Raw genomic sequence first — 27,285 nt, 5'->3', positions numbered from 1 at the left:
TGGCAGCCCTGCGGGCTTATCTCTGAGCATTCAACGTCCCTCGTTTATTTTATTTACATAAAAATAAAAAATAGTAAGTTACTCTTAAAAATACAAAGCTTTCTAAAATCTAGTATTTACTTTGTAAAATAAATTACATTCGCGAATTTACTTTGAGCCGGCTTTGTCGCTCATCATTCGTCCGAATTTTATTTACATAGCCTTTTCTTTGATGTTTTAGTAAATAGCGACTGACGATGGTGGTTTCCTCGATAAAATACATAAAGTAAAATTTATTTATCGCTAACTGAACACTCCTTTTGCGCACTCAACGGGGCGACGAAGCCCAACGTTTGAATTGACGTTTGTAGTGATTCGTTTTAAATACAATTGACTGTATTGAAAGTGTATATGTTACTGTAAAAGCCCAAACTGTGGTAAATCCTAAGATTTTCCGGTAAAACCTAAGATTTACCAACTCTCAATGGTAAAAGTCCGAACAAGCCAGAGTTTAAAAACTATGTTACGATATATAAAAAAATCCTTCTTCATAACTATGTTTATAACTATTTCACGGTATAACTATATACTGTGACATACTTATAAAGAAGGAGTTTTGGGCAAAGCGACATGGGTAGGTTAGGTTAGAAGGCTAAGGTGGGAGCGAGCGAAGCGAAGCTCCCACCTTAGCCTTCGTGGTTATTTTTTTTTAACCACCCAGAAGGAGGAGCCCCGCGTAGCGGGGCTCCGGCGACATCTCGACATCATCAAGTGAATATAGGTAAAAGTTCGAAAGAAAAGAATTGTTCGGACTTTTACCATTGCGAGTTGGTAAATCTTAGGTTATACCGGAAAATCTTAGGATTTACCACCGTTCGGGCTTTTACAGTAACATATACACACAATGTATACATTCTTTTATGCAACGCTATACAACGGTTCTACTGATCTTTAATGTAAATACATAAATAAATATGTAAAGGGTTATGTTAAAGTGTTATCGAACAGTAACCGTGCAATAGTTAATGGTATGTATAACTTAGTTAACGTTTTCATTCAGACAACTTTAGCTCAGTCTATTCCTAAGGTCTAGAGTACCATTAGGAGTTTTATCGTGTGAGACAGACCGGAGCCGTGGGAAGTGTCTGAAGACACGCGAGATAGAAATATAGTGGTGAAACGTGCATCTAAGATGTATACAACGGAATCTTGGTTGTATACTTTGTTTATCTTAGTTCTTCTATTCACCTTTATGATATCAAGTATTTACTAGCATTTTCTATGAATTTTATCGAAAGCATTATTGATATTAAATTAGGTAATAAAGTTAGTTCGGGTTACTTTATAGTTATTATACAATTAAAATAATTTTATACAAATGTATATTAAACAGTATTAAACATTCCCCGTTTGCAGAAATGAATACAGTATCTGTTTTGTATGTTTAAATAATATACATAGGTACTGCGTAGTGATTGTCACCGTCCATAAAACAGATACGGGATTTGGTTCATTGCAAAGAATTGTAATGATATTGGCTTATGACAATATCTTAAGCTTTATCATTTGAGCACGTTACTATTTTTGTACCAAAGATCCGCTTTAAAAGCAATCCGTGAAGAAATAACGAGGAAAAATTTACGCAGCGTTCTAATAGCCGTTGATTGAATCTCAACGACCACTTACATACATTAACATCGCTATATATTTTTATTCAAGGCAAATATAAATCGTCCCAGATATGTTTACATAATAATCGTTTAGATAAGTTGTGGCGCGATGACAGATGGCTTAGCAGATGTACGGAACTGTGAGCTGGCGATGTGAAACGTGCCTCGGTGTAGTGACGCGCACTCGTCACACTGACGGCTCTTTGAAATGTTTGCTGAATCACGTGCGATTTCAATCTGTTGCGTTCGAGTGTATATTTCGATCGGTATGCGGTATCATCTACTCTGCATTTTCTGATATTAGGCAGTTACATATTCCTTTTATATCTCAAAGATTTCCAACATCCGTTTAGCATTCCAGCACTATGGGTTACAGAGTTCTAGCTAACTTATTACTTTCGACTAAGCTTGAAGACTTGATGGGCGATGGTTGAGTTGACATTATCGCGCTTGATAATACTATAACAATTCCGCCTGCTTCCATTATCCGAGCCTCGTGATCGGCAATCACATACATAATAGGTACATGGAATAATAATACATTCCAATAATGAGTCTAATTCGATATACTATTTGTTGAATTACAGAAATAGATCCGTAATTTAGAAATACATGATAAGCAATGAATAGAAAGATCAGGATGATTTACGAAATGTATGTTCCGCAGCGATCCATTTGACCTTTTCGAGAAAGGTAATACACATAGTCGTAAAATGTAGGGCCTGTTTTAATTAGTTGCTCGCTCCAGGTTGCGGTGTGGTTTGTATCTGTACACACAATAGATCGCTCGGTGCGGAGCAAGGCTTGCGGGATGAACTCATTTCCGTAGCACTTGAGTTTTCTATCAAGGACGATTTGCAGTATAGAGAAATCTTATTGTTGTTTTGTTTGAATGTAGAAACTTAAATGTGAAGAGTATACGTTGAAAGTCTTGTACGGGATGATTTGGATCTCGCAAATTTTATTTTGTAGTCGCAAATCGGGTTAGTTTTTTTTTATTACATCCAACTTGTTCATTTACCTGTTCTTTTTGAAAGGGTTCGAGGGTTGTCTGTAAGTTTAGCTTCTGCCCCTAACTTTGTCGCGTGTAAATATCTCCTGGTTCAAAAGAATAATATGAGACACACTCATCAGAAGAGACTTTCGTACATAAAGGCTTAAAAGAGCCTGTCGTTTCAGATGTTATTTCCTTCATTCATACTAACAACTTTATCTTGTTATAATATTAGAATAGAAATCACGATCTACCATGGCGGCAGTATCTTGAAAGTTGTTAGCAGAATCACGTGCGGGTTTGATCTATGGTATAAGTGCTTCCGATCTGATTTTCTCGTACATCAAGGTTTATTACACATAGATATTATAACGATTATGTATTACTGGAACGAACGCGGAACGTGCCTCAATGTACGTCAAACCAACGACCTCTTGAAAGCAGTTATAACGATATACGACGGAGTTATCACGTGAATTCACGTGCCGCATTCACTGAACCATGGGAACACTGATCTATAAATAAGTGTAGCTGATAATAAGCCTATGATAATTATATTTATCAATGAAATGAGTTCACTGATAACTTGATATTACGATCTCGCACCCCACCCATATCGTCTGCTCCCAATAACGGTAGGTATAATAATCTTAATAAAAATGTCAGAAGTAAAGTCGACTTTTTAAGAAGGTTTTTTAAATAAAAGTTAGAGATGTAACAAGATCTGTTGTTGTTATATTAGTTATTTTTAGAATACTGGTTTCCTTGTGTGGTTTATTTTTATCTATTTAATAACATTATTTAATATAATGTATAATAGGATCTCAACAAGTATAATAGCGGCATAGTCGTTAACCGCATCGTTTACCCATTTAATTATAATGTTATGACACATAAGGGCCGCCTATTAATGACCGCTGTTAGACCAAATGCTAATTTTAATTTAGTTTAGATTATGAACATAAGCATTTAGCAAGTTTCCTAGTAATTGGAGCGTTAAATTCTAACACGCGCTAGCGTTATTTCAGTAAGCATCAGTAACAACCCTTAGCAACCATTTTAGTTCAAGATTCTGTTACATTTAGTTATCATCATCTTTATTCATAGGTTTTCATCCCTCGAACATAATTTCTTCTTGTTTTGACACCCTCCGTGGAGCAGTAGTTAAGGTGGTCTCCACGCCACTAGCATTGCATCGGAGGTTCGATTCCCAAATTGTGCCATCCACAAATAGTTGTTACGTGTCTGATTGTACTTTTTGTCCGTTGTTTGTATGTTTGTAAAAGTCCTCGCGACACAAGAGCAATTCGCAGTGTGGGAGTTGTCTTTTAAAAAAAAAACTTTTTTGCGCGTCATCTCTACCCCGTGTCACTGTAAACTTGTAGGTATCATCTCGCATATTTTCTCACGGCAATAAATACCTCGTGTTCTTACCCTTGGACACATAAGCACCTTTCTATCAAAGATCTGCACTTAAGGGCCCCAGATCTTGAAGTTCACACCACGTAGATTAAAAACCCTGTGGCCTTGAAGCTTTATATAGAAAGTAAGTAGTTCCAAATGATTCTGCACCTATTGTGTTGAATACGCCTGTAAGATTCCGACCGGCTGAACATTTACGCAGATCGTGAGAACACGGTGTTCGCCTCCAAACATAACAAACATCGTGTTTTATAAACTGACCTCGTTCGTAATGTACTGTGTTTGGAACATGTGGCGTTGCGGTTCAGTCAGGTATGGACTTCGGTACATGCACACGACGCAATTCATACTGATACGAATAATCTATGATATCTTACACTTAGTACTATCATGACTTTAATCTAACTCTCTTCTTCCAAAAGTCTTTAAGATCTCTGTAGTGACGATAGCCATATAGACGCAAATGGATATGGCGTTTATTACCCACGGATAGCAATAAAATAGTACTGGATTGATGTCATTGATGATAGCTACAACATCGATTTCGCGATAGGTTTGTCTTAGTATAAGACTATGAAGGCTTCGCAGATACTGAATTAGGTAACTAAAGAAATACTCCTAACAACCTGTAAGTATATATGACTCAAAGGTGACTGACTGACATAGTGATCTATCAACGGCCAGCCCAAATCATGGAAGGGTGGAACTGAAATTTAGCATGCAGGTAGATGGTACGACGTAGGCATCCGCTAAGAAAGGATTTGGAACAATTCTACCCCTAACAGGATAAAATAGGGGCTGAAAGTTTGCATAAAAATACTGTCCTAAGTCACAAATCACTCAGACGGGTAATATAAAGAAGAATATTTTTCTACCATTTCATTACAAACCCAAACATTTACCTGTTTTAACATCTACAAATAAACAATATACCTCTAAAACAATATTTGTACATTATCTCTTTATTTCAGAAAACATTTGTCGTGTACACAATGTTATTTGCCATAGTTTCCGGCATCTTTTAGACTTGTTATTAAATACGATTCGTAAAAACAGGCTCCGGATTTTCCGTCCGTATGTAAACGAATGTGACATAACATAGTCTACATGTTGGTTAATGTTTTTGTTTTTATACGCACATATTACGCAAGCTTAATTAATATTTCCTGTGTCGAATCGCGTTTCCTGGTTATGCTCATTTTTCATGACTGGAACTGCGGGGTGTCTTTTGCTTTAAAAACTAATATACCTAAACAAAATAAATGAATTAGTCTATCTGTAGCTTCAGTATTGAACAGATTAAGTTGTAATAAGGCGAATTAATACCTCGACTAAAACCCTGACTATTTTAAAAGCAAATTCCGCGCGTGGTTTTATTTTTCGCGCCGTGCAAGGTATTATTATATTTTTTCTCTCTCATCTGTTAGAACTGGGGTAGTTCATTGTCACTACCGCATAGGCCTTTTTAGCTATGAGCCAACTAAGACGCCACCTGAATCATAGAAAAAAGATGAACACTGGCGTTTCATGATTAGGAAAGTAGTGTCGTATTCTACAATTATGACTATTATCAATAACTAATCCATGATTGAAGTCAATAAGGAACCGTAAAAGGGGGGTTAAAATATATGATACCTCGTTATACCTTGTTTATTAAAAACAACTAAATGGTTTTGCTAAACAATCGTTTCTCTTTACCAATTACGTTGTATTCCTAGTAGTAGCGAGTACTGGCCCCCACCGGTTCATACGCCGTACCACTGAATTAAACAGTCGTTCCACTGTTTTATGACACATTGAAAACGTGTAATGATCTAAACCGATTACTATAAAAGCTTTGTTCTGTGTTCTTTTGGTGCGTAGTGTTTCGCGTATCTACGTCTGAATATTGGCACTCGTTTCTTCTAAATAACTAGTTATGTTACTGTAAGTGTATGAAAAGCTAAAATTAGAGGACAATACTAACTGTCATATTTAGTTAATCTTAAATTAATCAACCAGTTACAGGTTAACTAAATATATGACTTTTTGGGCAGATTTTTTGTAGCTTTATACTTTACTAGCTTTTACCCGCGACTTCGTCCGCCGCCTGAATTTTCCCATGGGAATGCGTCATTTTCCCGGGGTAAAAAGTAGCCTACGTCCCTTCTCGGGTTTCAAAATATCTCCATACCAAATTTCATGCAAATTGGTTTAGTAGTTTATGCGTGATTGAGTAACAGACAGACAGACAGACAGAGTTACTTTCGCATTTATAATATTAAGTATAAGTATGGATTTGTACACACGCACTTTGAATACTTCCTTTACGCATTTATCGTGTCTTTTGTTCCTACAAAAACAAAGTTATTTTGGCGAACATATAAATCCGATGATCGATTCCTAACCATATTCACTGCGAACTAAAAGCTTTTCTATAGAGTGCTCTCACATCAATTCAATTCACAATATATTGATAGTGAAGTCAAGATTTTGCCATACACGTCGCCGTCGGTCGCCGTCGGACGCTGTCGGGCCGATGTCATCAGTCGTGGAAAGGTCCATTGTATCTGTTCCGGTCGACGTCGCACTATGACAAATTCTCTTGTCCGGTCTGTAACGAGCTTGCTTTTTTATAATGGAGGTAATTTATTTATGAAGTAATTATTTCTTGAATAGTTATTTAAAAAAATATGCATTTCATTTATTAAATATCGTAGCATTCTATAATGATTAAGAATTCAAACACTTTTTTAATTATGTAAAAGATTTTTTAACGAGTTTTTTTTATTTTGTTATAATTGCATTTATAGTAACAACAAGAACACAAATTGATTTATTATACTTACTTAATGCAGGTTAATACCAAATTATGATAAAATGTTCATATAATTCGTATTCCTGTCTGAAAGCCAGGTCTCATATCCAGTATTTGGATAGTGAATGGGCGTGAACGTGACGTACGTACGAGATGACGTCAAGTGCAGGCATGCCTGTTGAATACACGGCGGTACACGCGCCGTTAACGTTTACAACCTTACTTCCTATTATTCATATTAATTTGTTTACCTGTTACAAACGAGATGAAAGAAAAACTAAACTATAAGTTGTAGCTATAAAAAGATGTTGAAAATAGATATAATATACAAAATACCTATCAAAGGATAACCAAAAATATGCAATCAAATTAATATTACTAAGACTTTTATGATAAGAGCTGAGACCTTCTATTGTCTTAATTCAAAACATTCAATTCAATAGAAGTTATATCCTGTTTAATATTATATTAATAATCAGCACAACAGAATCAGAATAAATCAAGGAAAACGAGTAGAAATTTGTGCCGAATTGGATCCGCCCTTGCTCCGGCATGGCGCAAATAATGCAATATAGAGAGTACGCACACCCCCTCGTATGTACGTAGTGTACGTCGCGTCGGTGGTTGTCAGGCAGTAATGAGACCATGTATCATTTCGTGCTGAGTTGTGCATGTCGCCTAAAGCATTTTCAAACCCGTTTTAATAGGATTTAAGAACTTAAAACATAAATGTAGCTGTCTTTACATTCGAAAGTCTCGGATACCTTTCTATTGTGAACTTTTTCACCGCTTAGCCTACATATTTTAACATGAATAGTCTACGAAACAACCCCTCAATCTGTTAACTTGAGAAATCTCGACAAAACTTTTAATATTCCAAGTTATCAAAACAAAAGGGTCTTGGTAACTACTATAAATTGAAATATTTAATTTAGGCCACAGTTTAACGTTGTTTAAATTTAAGGGTATGCCCCATAATCGTCGTAGCGATTAAGGCTTTAAGGGCTTCAGTTCGTCCCAATTTTCTCGTTCCACTTTATGCCAGCAGATCAATAAGTAATTAAAATCCGTTTAGCTTTGCATATTGTAGAATAAAATGTGAAACAAGTAATTAAGTAGACGTCCAAAACAGCATGGAAATACTCGAACGTTCCGATAGAAATAACGTTAGCCTTTCACTGTTGAAAGAGTTGATGTTGGTAATCACGTGCAAAATTTAATGGCTTGCTAAAATAAGGTTTTATCTTTTCACAATATTCACATTGAATACATCTTATGCCCGGTTTCTGAGTACTTTTAGCGGTATTTTATCTATTCCATAGCGTTTTTTTATATGAGTTTATTAACGCTGTTGAATAGATAAACTTGCGCTAAATGTAGCTCAGAAACCGGGGGATAGTCAATTACTTTATATCTGTTTTCAAGTTTAATAACGTTTACACCTCGGTACTCATATTCCCGCTTTCCCAATAAAAATCAATGCTTACAATACTCATTAGTGAGCTAGATTCGTACGTACCTAATTCAGCTCTAACAAGTTTTAGCAAAATCCAATTTGGGAACAATATAAACGATTAACGTCATAGTAACCTAGTTATATGTTACAACGTAGTTCCACCGCTATTATAATGATATTAGTTTCCCGGAGCGACACATGTAAGGCTCTATCACGTAAAATATTTTTAAATTGAATCACCTGTGTGCCAGGATGTTCCCCGCCCTTTCGGTCGCATGCATATAACAGCTGGTAACCGTTTTATCTCGGGGCTTCAAGCCGCACTCAATTTATTAAACGTTGATACCGTTTCATGTATCTTGTTTGTAAAATTCTGTATAAAAAAGAGGTAGGTTTTCAGCCTTTCTTGTTCAAATCTAAAACTTCTCTTATTTAACCACTTTCAAAACAGTTATCGAGTATCCACATTGCCATTTAAATTCGGTTAAGCTCTACTACAAAAACATATTCATGAACAAATCCTCTGCGACGACCTTAATACAAAGACTTTGTTTGCACAATCAAATTGTGTTTTACGATCAAGTTGTTCTAAGGGTAAATGTACTGGGTGAAATGACCGAGCGCGCCCGCGCCCGTACCTCCTAAATCTAATAATAACACACATTCAGGAGGCACATGACTGATAGAAACCAGAAACACATTCGTTATAAAAGTCACTCTTTTGATATTTCTGCACGTTTTATGTGCCCATAATGTTATTATTACCTCGCAAAGAAAGAGATATTAAATTCTGCGTATGGGGGTGTTATTGTGGCGATAGCGCTAATCTATCCTTGGTGGGTTAATAGTCGCCATATACGAAATGGGGACACTGAAAGTGTTGCTACACCCTAATAAATAAAGATAATTTTGTTAGAGATTTTAATTAGCTGCCAGCAACAGCAACCAATCCGTAGCACACTTGAGTGCCACTTGAAAAGAGCTTCCCTAAAAATTCTGTGGAAAAATGAAGTTGAGCACTCGCAACATTGAGCTTGAAATTCTAAAGTAATCTTTAAGATGATGAGTAGATATTATTTCGCGATCCTCATCTTAACATAGTAATATTCGAAACCACTCATACAGCCTCATAGTTAGCACGTTCTTGCTAGAGTATATTCTTGCTCGCCATACATTTTTCAAACGTCGATCGGCTTACATTTCCATATCCAGTTGTGTGTGTCGGTAAGTTATTTAAATGCGAAGTGGGATATCTTGTGTCGTAGGTGTGTCGACACCTCGTGACCTGCTCTCGACACTACAGAACATTTAGCTCACGTAGCCTGACTGTGTGACGTCACATCAGAAAGCTCTGTTCTCTGTTCTACAACCGTTGATATAATTTGTTCTCTTTCTTGTCGCAGTTTGTTTCTACTTTTTTTATTTAAATTATAATGGTGCTGTCAAAATGGTACTATGAAAGAAAAGACAAAGCTTTCTTCGCATCGTATTTCCAAGAAATACCAATTAGATTACCCAGTAAAGCTCAAAATTGGATGCTAGTGATGTCGACGTCTAGAATGATTTATATAATAACGATAGAAAAATATCTTGCAAAATAAAGAAGTAATGATACAAATAATTTCAAGGAAGGGACATCATATGTTTTGAATTTTCCTGCTTGGCTCCATGTGAATTTGTCTACTATTGTCAGCGGTTGTGAAAAAAGGAGGAAAACATTTGAAAAGTAGTCGGTGGCGGTAGTTGGCGGCACGTGGCCGGGTGCGCCGGTGAAACGTGCTCGTTATACCACTCCGGCTCTCCACGTTGGGTCAACAGGAGCCAACACAGTCCTACTACCTATATTAATGCTGTAAGGTAACTGTTACGAACATTGTATGCCAATAACGCTTTAATTTTTGGGATAAAGGAGGCTCTATGTTTGACGCAAGCTCTGTACTACAAACTCGTATACATACATAATGATGATTGATGATCTAGTACGAGTCTTGATTATTCTATAACTCAGATATTCAGAGACAAACTTCAAAACAACTGCACAAGTTTCAGCAACGCTTCAAAAGCACGACTACTTTCGTGTTTCCCCGTTTAATGGCGTAGATAATACGATATCTAGTTCAAAATCGACATCGTAAAAGACCTTGATAATTTTGGCTCTATGCCGAATAGGGAAATGTCAAATCGATATTGATTGAACGAAGCCCATCATTCAGGCACGCACCGCTGAATAATTAAGAGGTTTAATCGTCTGTTGATTCGTTCCTGGGAATTATACGTACGATTTGTTATATTAAATTATTTGTTCACAGCGATCGTTATAAAGCATATCCTGAAATATATTATATTGACATAAACTGCCTCTGTGGCGCGGTCGGTAGTATATGCGACTGCGGTGCGAGAGGTCTCGGGTTCGAATCCTGGGTCGGGCCAAAAAGTCTTTTCTGAGATTTTCTGTTAAGAATTTCTTAGAGATTGCCCGGAGTTAGGAAGTTGAGGTCGAAGACCTCCGTGCCTCGGAGAGCACGTAAAGCCGTCGGTCCTGCGCCTGACCTCTCACTGGTCGTGTCGGTTATCCGTCCCACCAAACTATGAGAGTGATGGAATAGAGAGTGTACCTGTGTATTGTGCACACACTTGGACACTATAAAACAAAGTCCTGCACAGATGGCCAGTTTCAATGAAACTGACCGCCGTAGCCGTATATCGGCTAGGAGGACATTATTATAATATTGTACGCCTTGCATGGCCGAACAGTGTGATTCTACAAACCACAATGTACTTATTAACATCTATGTAACCACTGTTTTCACAATAAAATAAACCTTTGATTTTATTTGAAATGTTTCACTGTATATTATCCACTGCACATTAAAATACTTTAGATTGAAACACCGCTTGAGTGAAACGGTTCTTGCACAAACTTGACCTGTCTTCTTTACGCGAAGTCTCTCGGGGATAAGAAAAAGTAAAGTATCAAGCATTACCATCTACCGTCATTTTAACTTGAACTTTGCGCTTTTATATTTTCCCAGTATTCCTTTTGCAATTTTTCTCTAGAAAAGGGATGTAGAGTAAAGAGAACACGCTAGTAATATTCTTTTCTACTTAATTAAGTTATATTTTTGTAATACTTTCATTTAATATATGTATATCAAAATATTAACCCAAACGTGAGTACGTAATGTATTTGATAGACTTAATCAAATTATAAGCCAAGGACATCAAAAGCTAAAGTTGTCAAATAAACGTGAATTACATAATTTTGACCTTTAAATCTATTCAGCGGAGGGTGAACTCCCCAACAATTTGTAGGTAATGAATTTGGTCCTCGCTCTCCTAAGCATAATTCATACATTATGAACAGGCGAGCTCACTCGACCATCGGTGACTGACGTGAATTGGACCGTTGCTTAACCGTTCAAATGTATTTTATCTCTGCCCATTAAGATATAATTTTTAGAAGGCGGTATAATAACGAAGCCATCCCTTTATGTATATTTTCCTCTTTTATAAAGGCCATCTCTATCAACAAAAGATTTTTCTTCAATAATAGCAGAAGCGATGGAGCGTGAAGACTAACAATCTTCAAGTATTGACATTAAATTGTCTAGAAAAAGTACACAATCATCCACCGTAGTTTTATTACAAATCGTCAGAAGTACTCAGAGAACAATATTGTAAGAAAATTCTCGTTGCGGTTCTTCAGCTTCCTTTTATACTACGAACAATCTATTTTTCAGGCGCAGAATTGATGATATTACTTAGTTGGAAAGAAAAGCTAATAATTTTTCACGTGTCTGTTGTGTTTGTGTTGTATATTGACATAATTACGCGTCGATGAAGCTTTGTTTGCATTTCTCGAGCGAGAGGAAGTGTTATTTATTGAAAACGCCCTGGAGGCTACACCCCTACCGCAAGTCCTTCCCCCTGCACCTGGCCTACGCCCCCTGATCCCTGGCGGAGACGCTGGCGTCTTGAGTGTATTAAAAACAGGTCACCGACACAAAGAGATGGATGTTTCGTGCTACAGGATTCTTTCCCGTCAATTTATTGTAGCCGTTACACACGCACACCGGTCCCGTTGCTCACACATTACGTGCGTAAACAGTTGTAATTAATAGTGTAAATGTTTTTGTTTAATGTGTTCCTTCAAATAGTACGCTCGTTACGATTCTTAGAATATATCCACAACAGGTACCTTGTTGCTCAATCCCGTACATGTTTGTTACAATCTATTCTCATTTGTGCTGTTCATTCGTGAGCAAATATTTGTCATGCTCGGGTTATGAGATTTTCTTATGTGTAATGAAAATATAGATCGTCATATATTTTAGCCGGATACCGATTGTAACAAGATTGTGTTATTCTAGAAAGGCTTGCTCGTAAATCGTAGAAAGATCAGCCCGGTAAAGTGATAATGTATTTATTCTCTCATGATTCTAAATGTATTGAATAATAGTGACAGGTAATTTCAATGAAATGAATAAAGCAGGACTTGTCGTTTCTGCATTTATAAATTAATTGAATTATAATATCAATACGACCTACCGCAAGCCTGATACCTAATCCTTTTATTCAAGTTTAATAATTTAGTTCATTTCAAACATATAAGAGCAGCTATTACGGTCATTATCAGTTATTACCACTCGCGGCGGAATTTTGCGACGAGTGGTCGAATAGATCGGGAAAACTCCAATCAAGCCAGGGTCGGTAGGGTGACGTGCAATCCGAGGGAATGAGATATAAATGGAAAAGTAAACAAGGTGATAGCGACCAGTCTCGACCCGACGCCTACGGTGACCATAATTGTGTCATGAAAAGTCCCTTATCCAACATTAGCTCTCCCATAACGGTTATAGCTGAATGAACCTCATGTAACAAGTGGTGTTTACGGGGCCGGCCATGTTGCCAATGAATACGCACCAAAATAACGATGTGTCCTTTATTTTTTATTCAGATAGCGTAGTTCCCCATCTCCAATTTAGATTTATTGAGGCCAAAGCGTTCTTTTCCAAATCCGTAATAGATTAACGTGAATCACCTTCATCAATGTAAATGAAATCGAATGGGAAAGTTTAAGAAGTAAAGTCTCGCATTATCCGGGCGGGTGGCGACCTCGCTCGGCCCGCTACGACGGATGGATGGCGATCCGATTATACGATCCCCCGTCACCGGCTCCGTGCCGAACGGGCCGGATCTCGGTAATCATGGCAGTGTCAATTCCTATCAAATACTTATTACCCACACCGCCGAATACTGACTATGTGCGATACGACGTGTTGTGAGCGAAACAATTGGCAAAATAATAGGCGCCTTCAATTGATAGGGGCTCATCTTGTCAACGAGGAAGCATTGTACGTATGAAAGTGGCTTCGTGGCGTGTATTGTCCATGTTATGAATACGGTTTAGTTAGGTTATTGTTTACGATATAATTTACGGATCGTTAGTTCACTCATAATACTGATTCAGTCCAACGCGTCTTCATAACGACTTGTTAAATTGCTCTGCTGAATACGAGGTAATATATCCAGAAAATAAAGCTCTAATGTACGGTAATAACGGGAAAGCACTGTTCACGCTATAAAATATCAGAACACAGGTTGCCAAGATGAAAACTGCTCTCGTTTTTTCTATAAAACATTCTTAACGAGTTAAAGTTCTTGTAGCATAACTGAACAATGTATTGGTTACTGTACTGTGTTCACGTCAAACATGGTTTAGGAATGGAATTCTGAAGGAATACCCAACACGATTCAATTACAATTGTTGTTTTGTAAAAATAAGTTTTACCAGGAGGTTGAGTTCATTGTTTTTGCTCTGTTAAATAACTTATAATGTATTTAAAAGAACAATCATTGTGCAATGAGTAGGTACGTTACTTGCAGTTGTATGTTTCAGTTTGGTATAACGTTTCATTTGAAATCTTATAAAAAATACAATAGATACCTTAAGGAAATCCGTGGAATCTTCCAGAAAACTGACCTAAATATCATATTGAAAGAGATAACATATTTGTTGCTACGAAACCAAGAAATCTTTTATAAAAGTTCCGATTAAAAGACGCGATGATTTACGGACGAATACTATTGTATGTACACATCTAAGCGTACAAACGCCCACCAGATTACGTACTTGTTACTTACTGAACCCTACCCTGAAGATTGTATTGTCGACATTTCTAAAGACCTTCTTGTTAGACTCTCTATTCATTTCGCTTAACGATAATCAGAGTAGAAAGATCTAAAATCAACATTGTTTACTTCAGATCGTGTATCCAATGCTTTAGTTTAACTAAGTTATAGAATGTAGGCGTTGTTTCCATCGCTTGATTGGAAAGAGTTTAAAACATTTTCATGGGCAGTAACGCGAAGCTAGTTACAAAGAATTTTATGCTCTTTGCTACCCTCGTCGAATTTATAATTAAAAACTCGGAGGAATTTAATTGACATTCGATCTTTAAGGGTCCGATGCTCAAAGACTTTGGATGTTCAGGATAAATATTGATGAATTTTATTGAAGCGCTTCGAGTTTTTTTGCTAATAATTGGTCGTACTCGTAGTCCGAGACCAGAGCACGTCATTTTGTACAATTTTTACAAACTTCCCTAGCCCTACTCAAATTCATTTTCTACCAAGTAATAAATCCTTTTTACCACAAAAGACACAATTTGTATTATTGTCGTGACTCTATTATGAAAATACGATTTAACTAACTGTTATTGCCTCGTTGTGGGTAAATAGCCTAATTTGCAAAATTTATTACAATACGTTGATCCGTTAGTTCGCGTAGGAGACAAATTCTAGTCTTACCTTATAACATTCGTTGGGTTTGTGCAGGCTTCTAGACAAGGAATATAAATGTGGTCTTAACTTTTTTGAAAGGCTGTATAACCTCATTTATTCCGAGTGGGTGCCCGTCAAGAAGATTTAGTGGCATTAGAACGAGAAAAGAGGACGAACAGTGGACCTTATGGTTAATACCTGAATGTCAGAAAAATCTTAAAGTAATGTTCGGTAAGGCCAATGTAACGAAAGACAAAACGATTGCTCAAAATATATTTATGCCACTTTTCCTGCAAAGTAATATGAAAACTAATATGATTTCGGAATCTACTCCCGGGCGAGGTCCACGTACATTTGTGCGAATTTCTACAACTGTCATTGTATGTAAAATGTATGACATGATCTCATTATCCTCGCGTCTCCGGAGGGAAAACCCGTGTAAAATTAGGGCGGACGTACCCTTGTACCTATGAATTATTAGCTCTTACACTAATAACACACTAATAACCAGTATTACATTGAATATTATACGGTTGAATTATTAATTAGTGAGCCGTGAGTCTGTTTGAAAGTGAAGAGAAAAGACCATTGTTTGAAAGTTACGGCCTTATTACGGCAAGGTGAGATGCCGCCGGAACAATGTATCTTATAATTTATTTAGTGAAGACGAGCGGAACTGTCACGTCTCGTGCACGTTTGTTCCAATGTTTGTTTGACGTCCCTTGTTCCTTAATTTTGCTTTGAATTTATGAACGTACTACTGTTTACAACTTGCGCTATTGTCGCGACAGTCATATTCACACTTTGCTAAATGTTTATATGAGTACCTGTGATTTATTTATAGGTGGACCACTGCATCGTTTATAAAATGATATTGTTCACGTGATATTTGGACAGTTTCCTCGCCTGGAATGAAACATTCAAATTGTAGTCATTGTAGAAATAGTATTTTATTCGAACCTATTATATGTAGTTTAGGGTTATCGAACGAGCGTTGCACAGAACCCAGGGGATGGAGAGTCCAATTCGCTCGTATTCTGTTTTTTTTTCTCGCCTATCGTTCGGAAAATGTATAGAAAGCAACAATAGCGTATCGACAACAAAAGCATTGAACTTTTACAGCCAACACACTGGCATGAAGCTGAAGCGAACTCGACGCGGGATTATTCGGTGTATTGTGACTTTGTGAACTTATACTGAAGTCGCCCACCGTGATTGAACAGCATGATTATCGATATTGTTCCATATTAAAATATACCGTACTGTTACAATAAAATAAAATTTCATAATAATGTTTATGCCACGTGTTTCACATCTCTTGATAATTCTTGACAGATTGATAGAACAGAAATAAGGGCTTGTTAATGCATCGCTAGAATAATGAAGAAACACCTTTAACGTTGTACATATGGGCAAAGTGTCAAAACCGATTATGAGCCTGTGGTTTCAGCACGTAAGATATTCTACTTCCAACAGCATCGTAACTTGGCAACAGTTTATTTTACAAAACATAAACCATCATTTGCTTAACGCATTTAATTTTAGCACCGTCCAAAAATCAAAGTAATAAATAAATGATGTTTACACGATGGTCAATAACAGTTTAATGGTTTAACAGTTAATGTTTGGCAACAGGCACCATTAAGGTATATGTCGGTTTGGCAGACGTACTGTGAACATGACTAACTATAGAATAGTAATGTTTAGTGTTGCGTTTTATTGCTGTATTTGTTTGAGGCAGTAACTACTAGTAATCAGAGACTGACGAAGTTCTACCTAACACAGAAAATAAACAGATTCAAGAAGAATTGGTTTCTTGTTTCAGATTCTTTTTATTTTAAACCTTCAAAATTAGATATAGATAACGATAACGATTTGATATTATTGCAGTCTATTTTTTTCGGTCTTAATAACATCAAACTTTTACCAATTAATTGTATATCGTAGTAGTAAGTGGAAAAGTGTTGTTCACAGTAGTGTGAATGTCCTCCATGTTGACCTTTGGAGGTTGCTTTCTCTATGTTGTTTGTTTATTAGATTGTATTTGTTTGTTGCAGGGCGGCCTGGCTGCGCAGTATTAGTGTGTAGCGGTAACGCGCACCCTGGAGCCGCACAGGGGTCCACGTAAGTATTTAAATTAATATTTATTTCTTCAAGTAATTGTTACCTGCTTTACTATGGTTATAGGCCCTTTATGCCTGGAAGTTTTTTGGGAGTTCGTGGCTTAAAGCTTATTCCCTTGCTCATTATAGGAAAAGAATTGGGCCTAAGAGTGTGACTGTAATGGCAATTTGAGATTAAACATCTCAAAGTGTAATACTACAGCCAACATAATATGTTAAAAATTTAAAAAAGTAATACGTAAAGTCGACGAATTTTTTTACAAATTAATATTAATGATCAAAAAAAGTTACCTACAAGAATAAATTCCATGTGTATAATGTCCTACAATATGAGTGTCGGCTTACGGTCTTTTCACGTGTGTTTACGCGAAGCCAGTCTGACCCATAAACCGGAGAGACACTAGTAATCTGCATAAGTGCTCTTACGATCCATACCGAAGGTTTCACGTGGTTCAAAGAAGCGGCGGTTGCTATGTGTACCTGGCAAACAACGACCCCCGTCTAAGGTTTTAAACGTATCCGGTTAGTCGATCACGCAGATAGATCAATGTTCCGTAAGCCTTCCGCGCGAGTACGTAATCCTACAGTAAATTGAATCTCCGCCCACGTCTTTTATGTATAGTTTTTACAGTGTTTTAAATCCAAAAGGTATTTTTTCCACAAGCGTGTAGAATTACAATGATTTAAATCTCAATGTACTATATTTTCACAAGTGTTTTTCCCAATAGTTTAATCGATATTTACACATACACATTTTATTTAGTAATTCACTAAATAAAATCGAATAAGGAAGGAATCATTACACATACAACTACATCATTTTGTGTTTATGTAGTTTCCAACAGGAATCGGCATTTATTTCAGAATTTCCACGTACCAACATGTTTAGTTTACAAGGAAATGTATTTTTTCGTGATTCGCGCTGATCTTCCAGCTACGTGTTTGACGGATCGTTACCCACATTTCAAGTTGAATTTATACATACATATTTGCATTCATTATGAGTAATTGTACATTAATGAATTCAGTTTCACACAACTGAAGCTGCGATTGGATACGAATCACGATCGTTTTAAACACAGAAATTCTTACATAATAATTAACGTTTCCAAGGAACATCGTATATGACGTTATAATAATTCTCGAATATCATAACGTCTTAATAAATGTATATTTCTCCGAACGATATTTAAACATCTTTCTTTACGTAATATCATTTGTACTGAAATAAAAGCTTTCAATGATGAAAGAGATACTTGTATTACATACTTTTTAGAGGATCATTGAATAAATTATAAACACGATATTTGCTGTATAATTTAATGTATTACGTGAAATTCTTGTTCCAGTCTTGTTACTAAGTTACATATGACCTTCAGAGGATAACTGTAATATATACATTATTATATACCAGTAACAAATACTGTGGTCTATAAACTTAGTAAGAAATAGGTAAGGCTTCGCTTTCACTTACAATTACTTTGATAACGTGGAGCTTTCTTCGAATACAATCGATAGTTTTACATTACTGTCTGTGACTGCGAACACGACTATGTTGTTAACCAGCTATTATATTTGCTATTTCATTTCTTAGTATCGCACAAGTTGAATAAAGACATAGAAAATGGATGGAAAATTTAACAAAAATAGTAGGTACATCCAAAAACTACTAAAGTATTTTTTGAAGCCATTACTGTCTCACCGCTGGGCAAGGGTCTCCTTTAAATTTGAAGGAGGGATTAAGCTTTGGGTCCACCACGCTGGCCAGGATATACCACCAGGTTGGAGACTTTGCATACTTTTTAAATATGGGAAAAACAATTTTAACGCATACAAAATCAGTATATATTGGGTATATATACAATCAGGCCTGTGTTGTTGACATTGGAAGGTCAGCCTGCATGCCAGTTATGTGCTATAGCAACAAGTTGTGTGCCTGACAACTGCAGCAACTCTTGCTGAAACTTAATGTAGTTCAACACATTAGTACGACAGCTTATGAATTCCAAAAGGGCACATCTCACAACAAAAACATAAGACATTTGCCCTTTAGTAACTACAAATTCTAGAATAAACAGTTACTAAGAGCTTATTTAAGTAAAGGTAGACTACGTGTACACTTTGTCGTTTGAAGATTTCTGCGCCTCTTTATAAATTCTTTTTAATTACTATATGGTTATATAGCGTGCTATTCAATGCTTAAAGACCGTAGATAAAAAAAACCTATATAGATTTGCAATGTAAATATCCCGTACTAATGATGCGCTCTGGTAATAAAATAACGACGTTGCGGTTTCGCTAACTGTAGACGTATGATACACGGGGGCGGTTCGAGGCGGAAACGGAACACGGAATCCGCTGGAGCCAGGAAATGCTCAATATGCACTATCTGATACAGATGAGATATTGAGAACGACTTATTTGGTGTTAGCTTCCAACTGCCTACAAGCGATAGTTTAGGTTGATTTTCGCAACGATTTTACCATGACTTTTTAACAACTGTCGACGACTACACCAGACCGAGTTACTATCGAGATTTTTTTGTGAAATACTAATCAACGCCCCTGGTGCGCTCTATAAAAACCTTTTTTTTCTATACTCGATAGAAACGTCTATAGGAAATTGCGTTACATATAACTTTGTTTGTGGAATTATATTTGAATTTTTGATACAGTATGGAGAATTTGTAAAAATGCCTAAAATATTCTTCAGTAAATGTTATTTGATGATGGAAAAATCGGCCCTTAATCGAATAAATTATAATAATAATCGACCCCGTATTAATAATGTATCTTTAGTCGCACTCAACGAGATTATAATAAGTACATTTCCTAGAAGGCATTACCTTAACTTTATAATTAACCTCGATGCCGTCGCCCACGTCGTCCCACTGCCTTAGGTGGGTCGCGAATATCCCAATATAATCCTGAATCTATTTTCTTTCCATGATATTGTGTGATGTAGGAAATATGCGACATATTTATAAATACGTCAGCGAAGTGTTCCCTAGGGGTGTCTTTGTCGTCTCCAATATTACCGGATAAAATCGGCCGGGGTAGTGTTGTAGAAAACTGAATGACAAACTATTTATTTATAATAGTTTCTCTTGAAATAAATATATCAAGAGATCCCGATCAAGCTTTACCTAAAATAGGAAGGTAGTATTCTTTCAGCATCGTATTTCCATTAGCTTAAAATTCTGAAATCACACGTGCCGCAAAAAGTGGTTCTGAAAGAGAAATAAATAGGCTATGCATAATGAATGAACTAAAAATACCTACGTTTTGTTTAAATTCGCTAGGGACCGATCGATTAGAGCATATCACGTACAAACCGTTTACCATTGAAAGGCAAACAAACTTATCCCAGGACAAAAGAATCACAGATGGCGTTTCTAAAGAAATAAAACTTTATTATATTATATCATTGCTCCTGCGTAAAAGAGATTTAAAGAAAACAACTCTACTACAGCTTGTTGACTTTTACTACGAGTATAATAAATCTACGGCAAATATTGACTCGAGGGAAAATTGGTTACGACAACAATGTAACGACCAGTTCCAGCTCATATACGATAAAGAATACCGATAACTGTGTTAAATTGAAATACTTAGTACCACTTTTACAGATTATATTATACGTATAGATAAGTGTCGGATAACTATCTGATGGATAAAGTGACATATACATACGTGTTGGGTATAAAAACAATTGTCAAAATCCCACATGCTGAGTTAACCAATACTTATTCATATATGTGGTGAAACCGGGGTTTTATTGTGGTTAAAAATACTCAACGGGTAATTTATTTTTCATGCCAGAGCGGAAAGCCTTCAATATTAGTAATAATTAATTACCGCTATATAAATGATTTCTATAGACCTTCGTACAAGATACTCATTCAAAGGACGGCACGTGTACGTAGTGAAATTTTAACAACTAAATTAAATCACGAAGTTGGAGGTCAGACCGCAGACACTTCATATAAACATAGTTAGTTTCAGTTAGTCCTTGGAGCAGGCTAAATAGATTCCACGAAATAATTCAACATGGACGAATCTCGACGTTAAATGAAACTAGCGCACCTGAGCGTTGAAAACTAGTTCACAGCAAGAGAGAATCTTAGCCTTCCCGCATATTCTCTGGGGAAAGACAACTTGAACTTGTTATTTGTCTCCAGATTCCACTCAACGCTTGGCGGCCAACTCTAAATGATTTTTCTTTTACTTTAGTGCAAAGTTTTTACAACCGACCCATATATATGAAGCTGCAAAATAAAAAGTTCACCAGTTACAATCTGTTTAGTTTTTGCACAGAGTACATAAGTTAGTTCCGTGTTATTATGGTTATTTCTTCCGTTTTTTATTCGTATTCTGTGATTGCTCTATCTCTTTTCTTTAATCAATTAACTCTATTAAACAATGCGAGTGAAATATTTCTCGACCTTTATGCGGGTACCGTATTATGTGGTTGTTAATTACATTCAAAATATATTTGCTAGTTACAAACTGTTCTGAACTAGGCCGTGGTCAGACCTTATTTGTTCCCTTAATGTGAATATATTTATATAACATGAGCATTAAGGTTGGTTTTAGTCAGCATTATCCTTCCGTATAGCTGGGGAGTTTTGTTGATTTTGTGCGCGCTCTAAAAATCCATATATATTTCTATGAATCACATATCACATTATTGTGCAGTGTTGAGGAGGGCGCGGCGGCAGAATGGACGACGCCGGCAGCAACAAACAAAGGCAAGCCACACGAGTCTTCAAGAAGAGCTCACCAAATGGCAAGGTAACATAAACAGTTCAATACTTCCTCAAATCGTAAATTTCATTCTCATTAGTCTTCAAGCACTCTTCAAACCTATAAAGATATTTCAAGTGGAGTCTTAATAAATCAAAACGGCTAAAGGAGAATGCTCAAAATGTATGGGAAAAAAACCCAGGCCGTACACAAACGGTGTGTAACTCAGAATTTTAGTGATACTGAGTGATTCAATTCCAGATATTCGCCTCTATCAAATTCGATGGCTAAATACTATTTTTTGCTATTTAAAAGGTGAATTTAAAAAATAAATATTTTTCAAACATTCATCACAATGATTATTTTTTGAATAATATAATTGTATCGAAACCGCACTACGGGCGCCAGCTAGTAGTGTGGGCGGGTATGTCTTTTTTATATTCATGATAAAAAATATTGAAAATACATTAAAACCCCTACTGAAAAGTAATAGCAATATAATATGTTTAGCCATTGAATTTGATAGAGGTAAATATCTGGAATTAATTATACAGTATCACTCATTTCTCCCATTGCTCCCATGCTGGATTGAGAGCGAAAAAAAAACATAGAAGGTGCCAGCTGCATTTCTTCCCGTGCATACTGCAAAAGTCAGTAGAGGGATGGAAGGGTTTGGTGCTTCATAGGCTATAGGCTAGCAATCTACCACCATGACAACACTTTTCTACCTTATAATAGCCCTCCAATTATTGTCTGCCAACCCGCATTAGACCAGTGTGGTGGACTAAGGCCTGATCCCCCTCTTTGTTAAGAGGGGAGGCTCGTGCCCCTCGGTGGGGACATATATGACCTGGTGATGATGACTCATTTTTCAAAAATATATTTTTGAATATTTTTAATTTGTAACTCAGTTACATACCTACCTATATTAAAAATGTGTGACTCAAAAAAGATTAAACATTTATATAGGTAACTTATTTAGTAGTAGTAGTAGTAGTTTTGTACTACTCAGTTACATACCTATATTAGAAAATATAAAAATATATTGAAAACCCCTACTGAAAAGTTATAGCAAAATAGTAAGTTCAGCCATCGAATTTGATAGAGGTAAACATTGGGAATTCAATTACACAGTATAACTAATTTTTTGAGTTACATAACTTTTGTGTACAGCCTGGGTTTTTTTTGAGCATTCTCCTTTTGTTCAGTTTGAGCTCATTAGAACCTTCATTATCTTTCGACACCTTTCGTCTCGACGACTTTTTAATCACGCAGCGCATTTTAATTTTCCCACTCTCGTTCTTGTTTGACCTAAAAGAGCCTAAGTAGTCCGACATCCTTATAAATCGGTCATGACGTAATGACGTCACATTAGAATAAAATACGATCGCTGTGCTCGATCGTTTATCTGATGACGTGATCAATCGCGTCACTGTGTTATGAGATATGGCCACTCACCCAACTAAGTTGGTCATGACGAATGATCATGTGAACTATAATACTCAAACAATATCGTAACGTGACAATTTGTTGAATGCGATATAATAATATGATTGCGTACCTCTAAGTTGCAAATGCGATGATCTCGATACAAACGACACAGTTAACTTACTGTAATGGACTTATAATGTCTTTTATCTAAGTCTGATCGGGCTGTCAACCGCACTGTTTATGGCAATAACCTCCCCTGATCGTTCATTATTACAGTTTTTATGATATAAAAGTACTATTACGGGTTATTATGATTAATTTTATGTGTTTTTATGTTTGCAGATAACAGTATACTTAGGGAAAAGAGACTTCGTAGACCACATCACACACGTAGACCCGATTGGTAAGTAGTAGTACTACTACACAGGTAGCAACTTACGTTTGAAGTCTATACAAAGGGCAATTGTTGCAATTGATCAAACTTGTAAGACGTTCCATCAATTCGGACAAGTTGCTTCAAGTCAAAGTATCCACTTAGATCGTAAAGGGACTCGAGACCATTGTATAATAGATTGCCACTTCCACTTCAGATCTTATAGTTACAAGTTAATTACGACTAAAAGATATTCACTAAAGAAGAAGATATTCCTAATTCATATAACAGACATTACAGGGGAGGAATTTTAATTTTTCTGTTCGTTTGGTTACGTGAATGATGAGATGAAATTCCAATCGAAAGTAGATTAATTATAATTATTGTTGTTTGAGCGATTGCGATCAAGATTCGTTCAATGCTTAATGTAAACTCATGTTGTTTCCACTTTAGAGGAACACCTTCACCGGTTCAGTGCTTCTCTCTTCCAACACACCCATTTCCGCTTTGGTGAATTCCGTCCGTGACAAGTGCGTAACATAACCACATGACGATAAACCGGTTTGATTGACGTACAATTTATCTGTGAATCATAGTGACGCACGGGTAGTTTGCTCAATGGAAAAAATCTAAACAAATATCATACCATCTCATGAATGAATGTTGATCGTGCAAGTTCCTTGAACTAGTGCGTGGCAGAATGACACGGTAAATGTAATTCCCTTAATGGAAAGTACATTATCATATACTATGACTTTCTCTCATAAATCAAATTGACGAGGAAAAATAACAACATGTGTGTTGAGATCCTTGTTGGAGGAGCACATTAGGACGGACTACACATTAGGGCCTCGTAGACCAACCATTTAATCATAGTTCTCATATAATTCACGAATATCTACGACGAACTCTGTGACCGTGAATTTCAGCTGAAAATTCTCACATAAAAATGCGGCATAACGTATTCCCACTCGGGCTGCCGAGGTCGGTGTCACTCACTCTGCCGAAATAAAATTAAAAAGTTGGTAATATACCTGGACGAATATTCCCGCTAGTCCAGTAAAATGTCGACTCATTTTGGATCAAAAGCTTTATTGAGTTTTCATGTTCTAACGTACACTACTCCGTTGAATACCAAAATCTATCACTAGTCAACAATAATGGAACTACCTTTTAGTCTTTGTCAACTAGCTAAAAAAGAGTCAATAAATATACTCTGGTGTATACTTCACAACTTATTGTCAATGACCTAATCGATCGAATCGAGACGTCCATAGCCAGTTGCGCTCACCGTTCAGTAAACGATCTGTGGTTTAAGCAAACGTTGGCGCCGTCATTCCATAGATGGGTGACCGCAATGGTATATGAAGTGGGGATCTCCGTGCTTCGGAGGGCACGTAAAAAGTCGGTCCCGGCTGTAGTCTACTAAGATAACAGTCGTTAAGCCATGTCAAAGGCCTCTCGGGCGACTTCAACAACTTTGACACTAGGTTGACCACTAACCATACGCCAAACAAACAAACAAACAAACTGACCTAATAGGAGTATCAAAGCTTTCAAAGTATTTTAAACCTTAATGCCTCTTTCAGACGGCGTCGTTCTAATCGACCCTGAATATGTGAAGGACAGGAAGGTATTCGGTCACGTGCTGGCCGCGTTCAGGTATGGACGCGAGGACCTCGACGTGCTGGGGCTCACGTTCAGGAAGGACCTCTACCTGGCCGCTGAACAGGTAATCAAGATCACGGTAATAACTGACCAACTCTTGTAGCTAGAATGATATTTTGCTTTGGGCTAGGTGGTGGTAGATGCGGAATAGAATTTGTAAGGTCATTTAATTGGGTAGGGTTATTGTAAAATTATAAAACTTGTACTAGTTAAAGGTTCATATATAATGCTAATTTTTTCCGTAAATGATGTAGAAATTGTAAATAAATACATACTGAAACATTTTATTAGGAAAATACGAAACTGTGACCTCACTACACCGTATTTCTATACTAAAATGTATTTTGAACATTTCATAAAGAGAAGCTGATTTGACTGTTGTCAAGTACCCTATTGTTCAGCCATTTTACACTGTGTTACTTTTATTTATCCTGGGAAAGACAGACTGTTTTAAATCCATACATAATGAGCCGTGGGTAAAAGTTAACCTGTTATAATTTCGAAGTAGCCTTCCAATAATTCAATTCGATCTATGAAGAGGTCCGAAACTCACCATTCTCCACAAAAAAATATCGCTCGTTGCCTCAACCACCATACATAATGTATTACCGATTAGTCACGTTTAAGGGCTTTTTACACACCTCACTTCACGCATAGAAGACCGATCGATTTGTGTTGTGTGAGTTGCTTAATGTTCAATGACTAGATTAGTTTACAGTTATCGACCGAACACTACGACGTTTGGTACATTGAATAACTAGTTCACTATTATATACTATGCTTTATGTTACTGGTATATGGGTATTGGGTACATAGCAAATCCTGTTAAATAAAAGATACAGAATTCTGTTCTGAAATCCACAGTTGCTAACTTTTGGGTTGGTTCTAGGTTTCTAGGTTCTAACAAAGTTCTGGAAAGTCCCTTTGTAAGCTTAATGTTTTTCGAATATATGTCTCTTTTTGTCTGAATTTATTTATCCCTCTCTAAGTACTTCTGAATATAATTTATATTCTTTCTTACATTTCTCGTTGCCCAGTAGGTGGCCGCAGAGTGGGCCACTCGGTCTCGGTTCAACGCAACGGGCGAAGCTATTTCTCTAATTGCAACCCATTTCTTTTGTTCCGGAAGAAACACGCTGTTCCGGCCAAGTGACTAATATACATAAATGTGTTTGTACTAATGCTCATTTATTATTCAGATATACCCACCGACGAACACCACTAAGCGGCCGTTGACGCGGCTTCAAGAGCGCTTGGTTCGCAAGCTTGGTGCGGCGGCACATCCTTTTTACTTCGAGTTGCCGCCGCACTGCCCCGCTTCAGTCACACTACAGCCCGCTCCTGGGGAGACTGGGAAACCATGCGGAGTAGACTATGAGCTCAAGGCGTTCGTCGCCGACTCGCAAGATGATAAACCACATAAGAGGTCGGTATAATAATCGCTTTAGGATAATTTAAACGATTTTTAACATTTTACGTAACTTTGAGATAAATAATTTATTCATTATATTGACATGCTAATATCTTGTAATGACAAACGTATACGTGTAAAACACGCAATTACTATGATTCATTGAATGTTTAATGTGTTGTTAAAATGTGTCCTAAAATGGTAGAACAGTTGCTCATCTTGCCTAATTACTAAAAATGATACGATTTCTTATTAAGACAACGTTTTAATAAAAGTCTGTAATCATTCGGAAAGAGGAGACTATAATTAGAAGGAATTTCGTCTAAATGAGTGAGCAGCTTTGACCTATTACTAAACTGTTCTAAGCCTTGTAATTATTACTGATCGTTAATTGGACACATTTATCGACCTACCCTATATTTAACGATGGACA

The 27,285-nt window shown here is 36.7% G+C and overlaps 1 protein-coding gene across 5 annotated transcripts in view; it reads left to right on the top strand.

The window, feature by feature from the left end:
* Window positions 1-27,285, top strand: part of krz (beta-arrestin protein kurtz) — a 68,849-nt gene that overhangs the window by 35,233 nt on the left and 6,331 nt on the right. For 3 of the 5 annotated variants that reach the window (XM_076120466.1, XM_076120481.1, XM_076120489.1), the window contains exons 3-7: window positions 17,159-17,225; window positions 21,922-22,017; window positions 23,743-23,803; window positions 25,363-25,520; window positions 26,641-26,867. In XM_076120466.1, the coding sequence (XP_075976581.1) occupies window positions 21,946-22,017; window positions 23,743-23,803; window positions 25,363-25,520; window positions 26,641-26,867 (518 nt within the window). In that variant the 5' untranslated portion in view covers window positions 17,159-17,225; window positions 21,922-21,945. The remainder of the gene's footprint in view (window positions 1-17,158; window positions 17,226-21,921; window positions 22,018-23,742; window positions 23,804-25,362; window positions 25,521-26,640; window positions 26,868-27,285) is intronic. The other 2 variants (XM_076120473.1, XM_076120499.1) reach the window with 1 other exon arrangement.

This window comes from Anticarsia gemmatalis, chromosome 1 (assembly GCF_050436995.1).
Source record: "Anticarsia gemmatalis isolate Benzon Research Colony breed Stoneville strain chromosome 1, ilAntGemm2 primary, whole genome shotgun sequence".
NCBI lineage: Eukaryota > Metazoa > Arthropoda > Insecta > Lepidoptera > Erebidae > Anticarsia > Anticarsia gemmatalis.
Note: the sequence above shows the minus strand (reverse complement) of the source record. Positions and strands in the feature narration are given on the sequence as shown.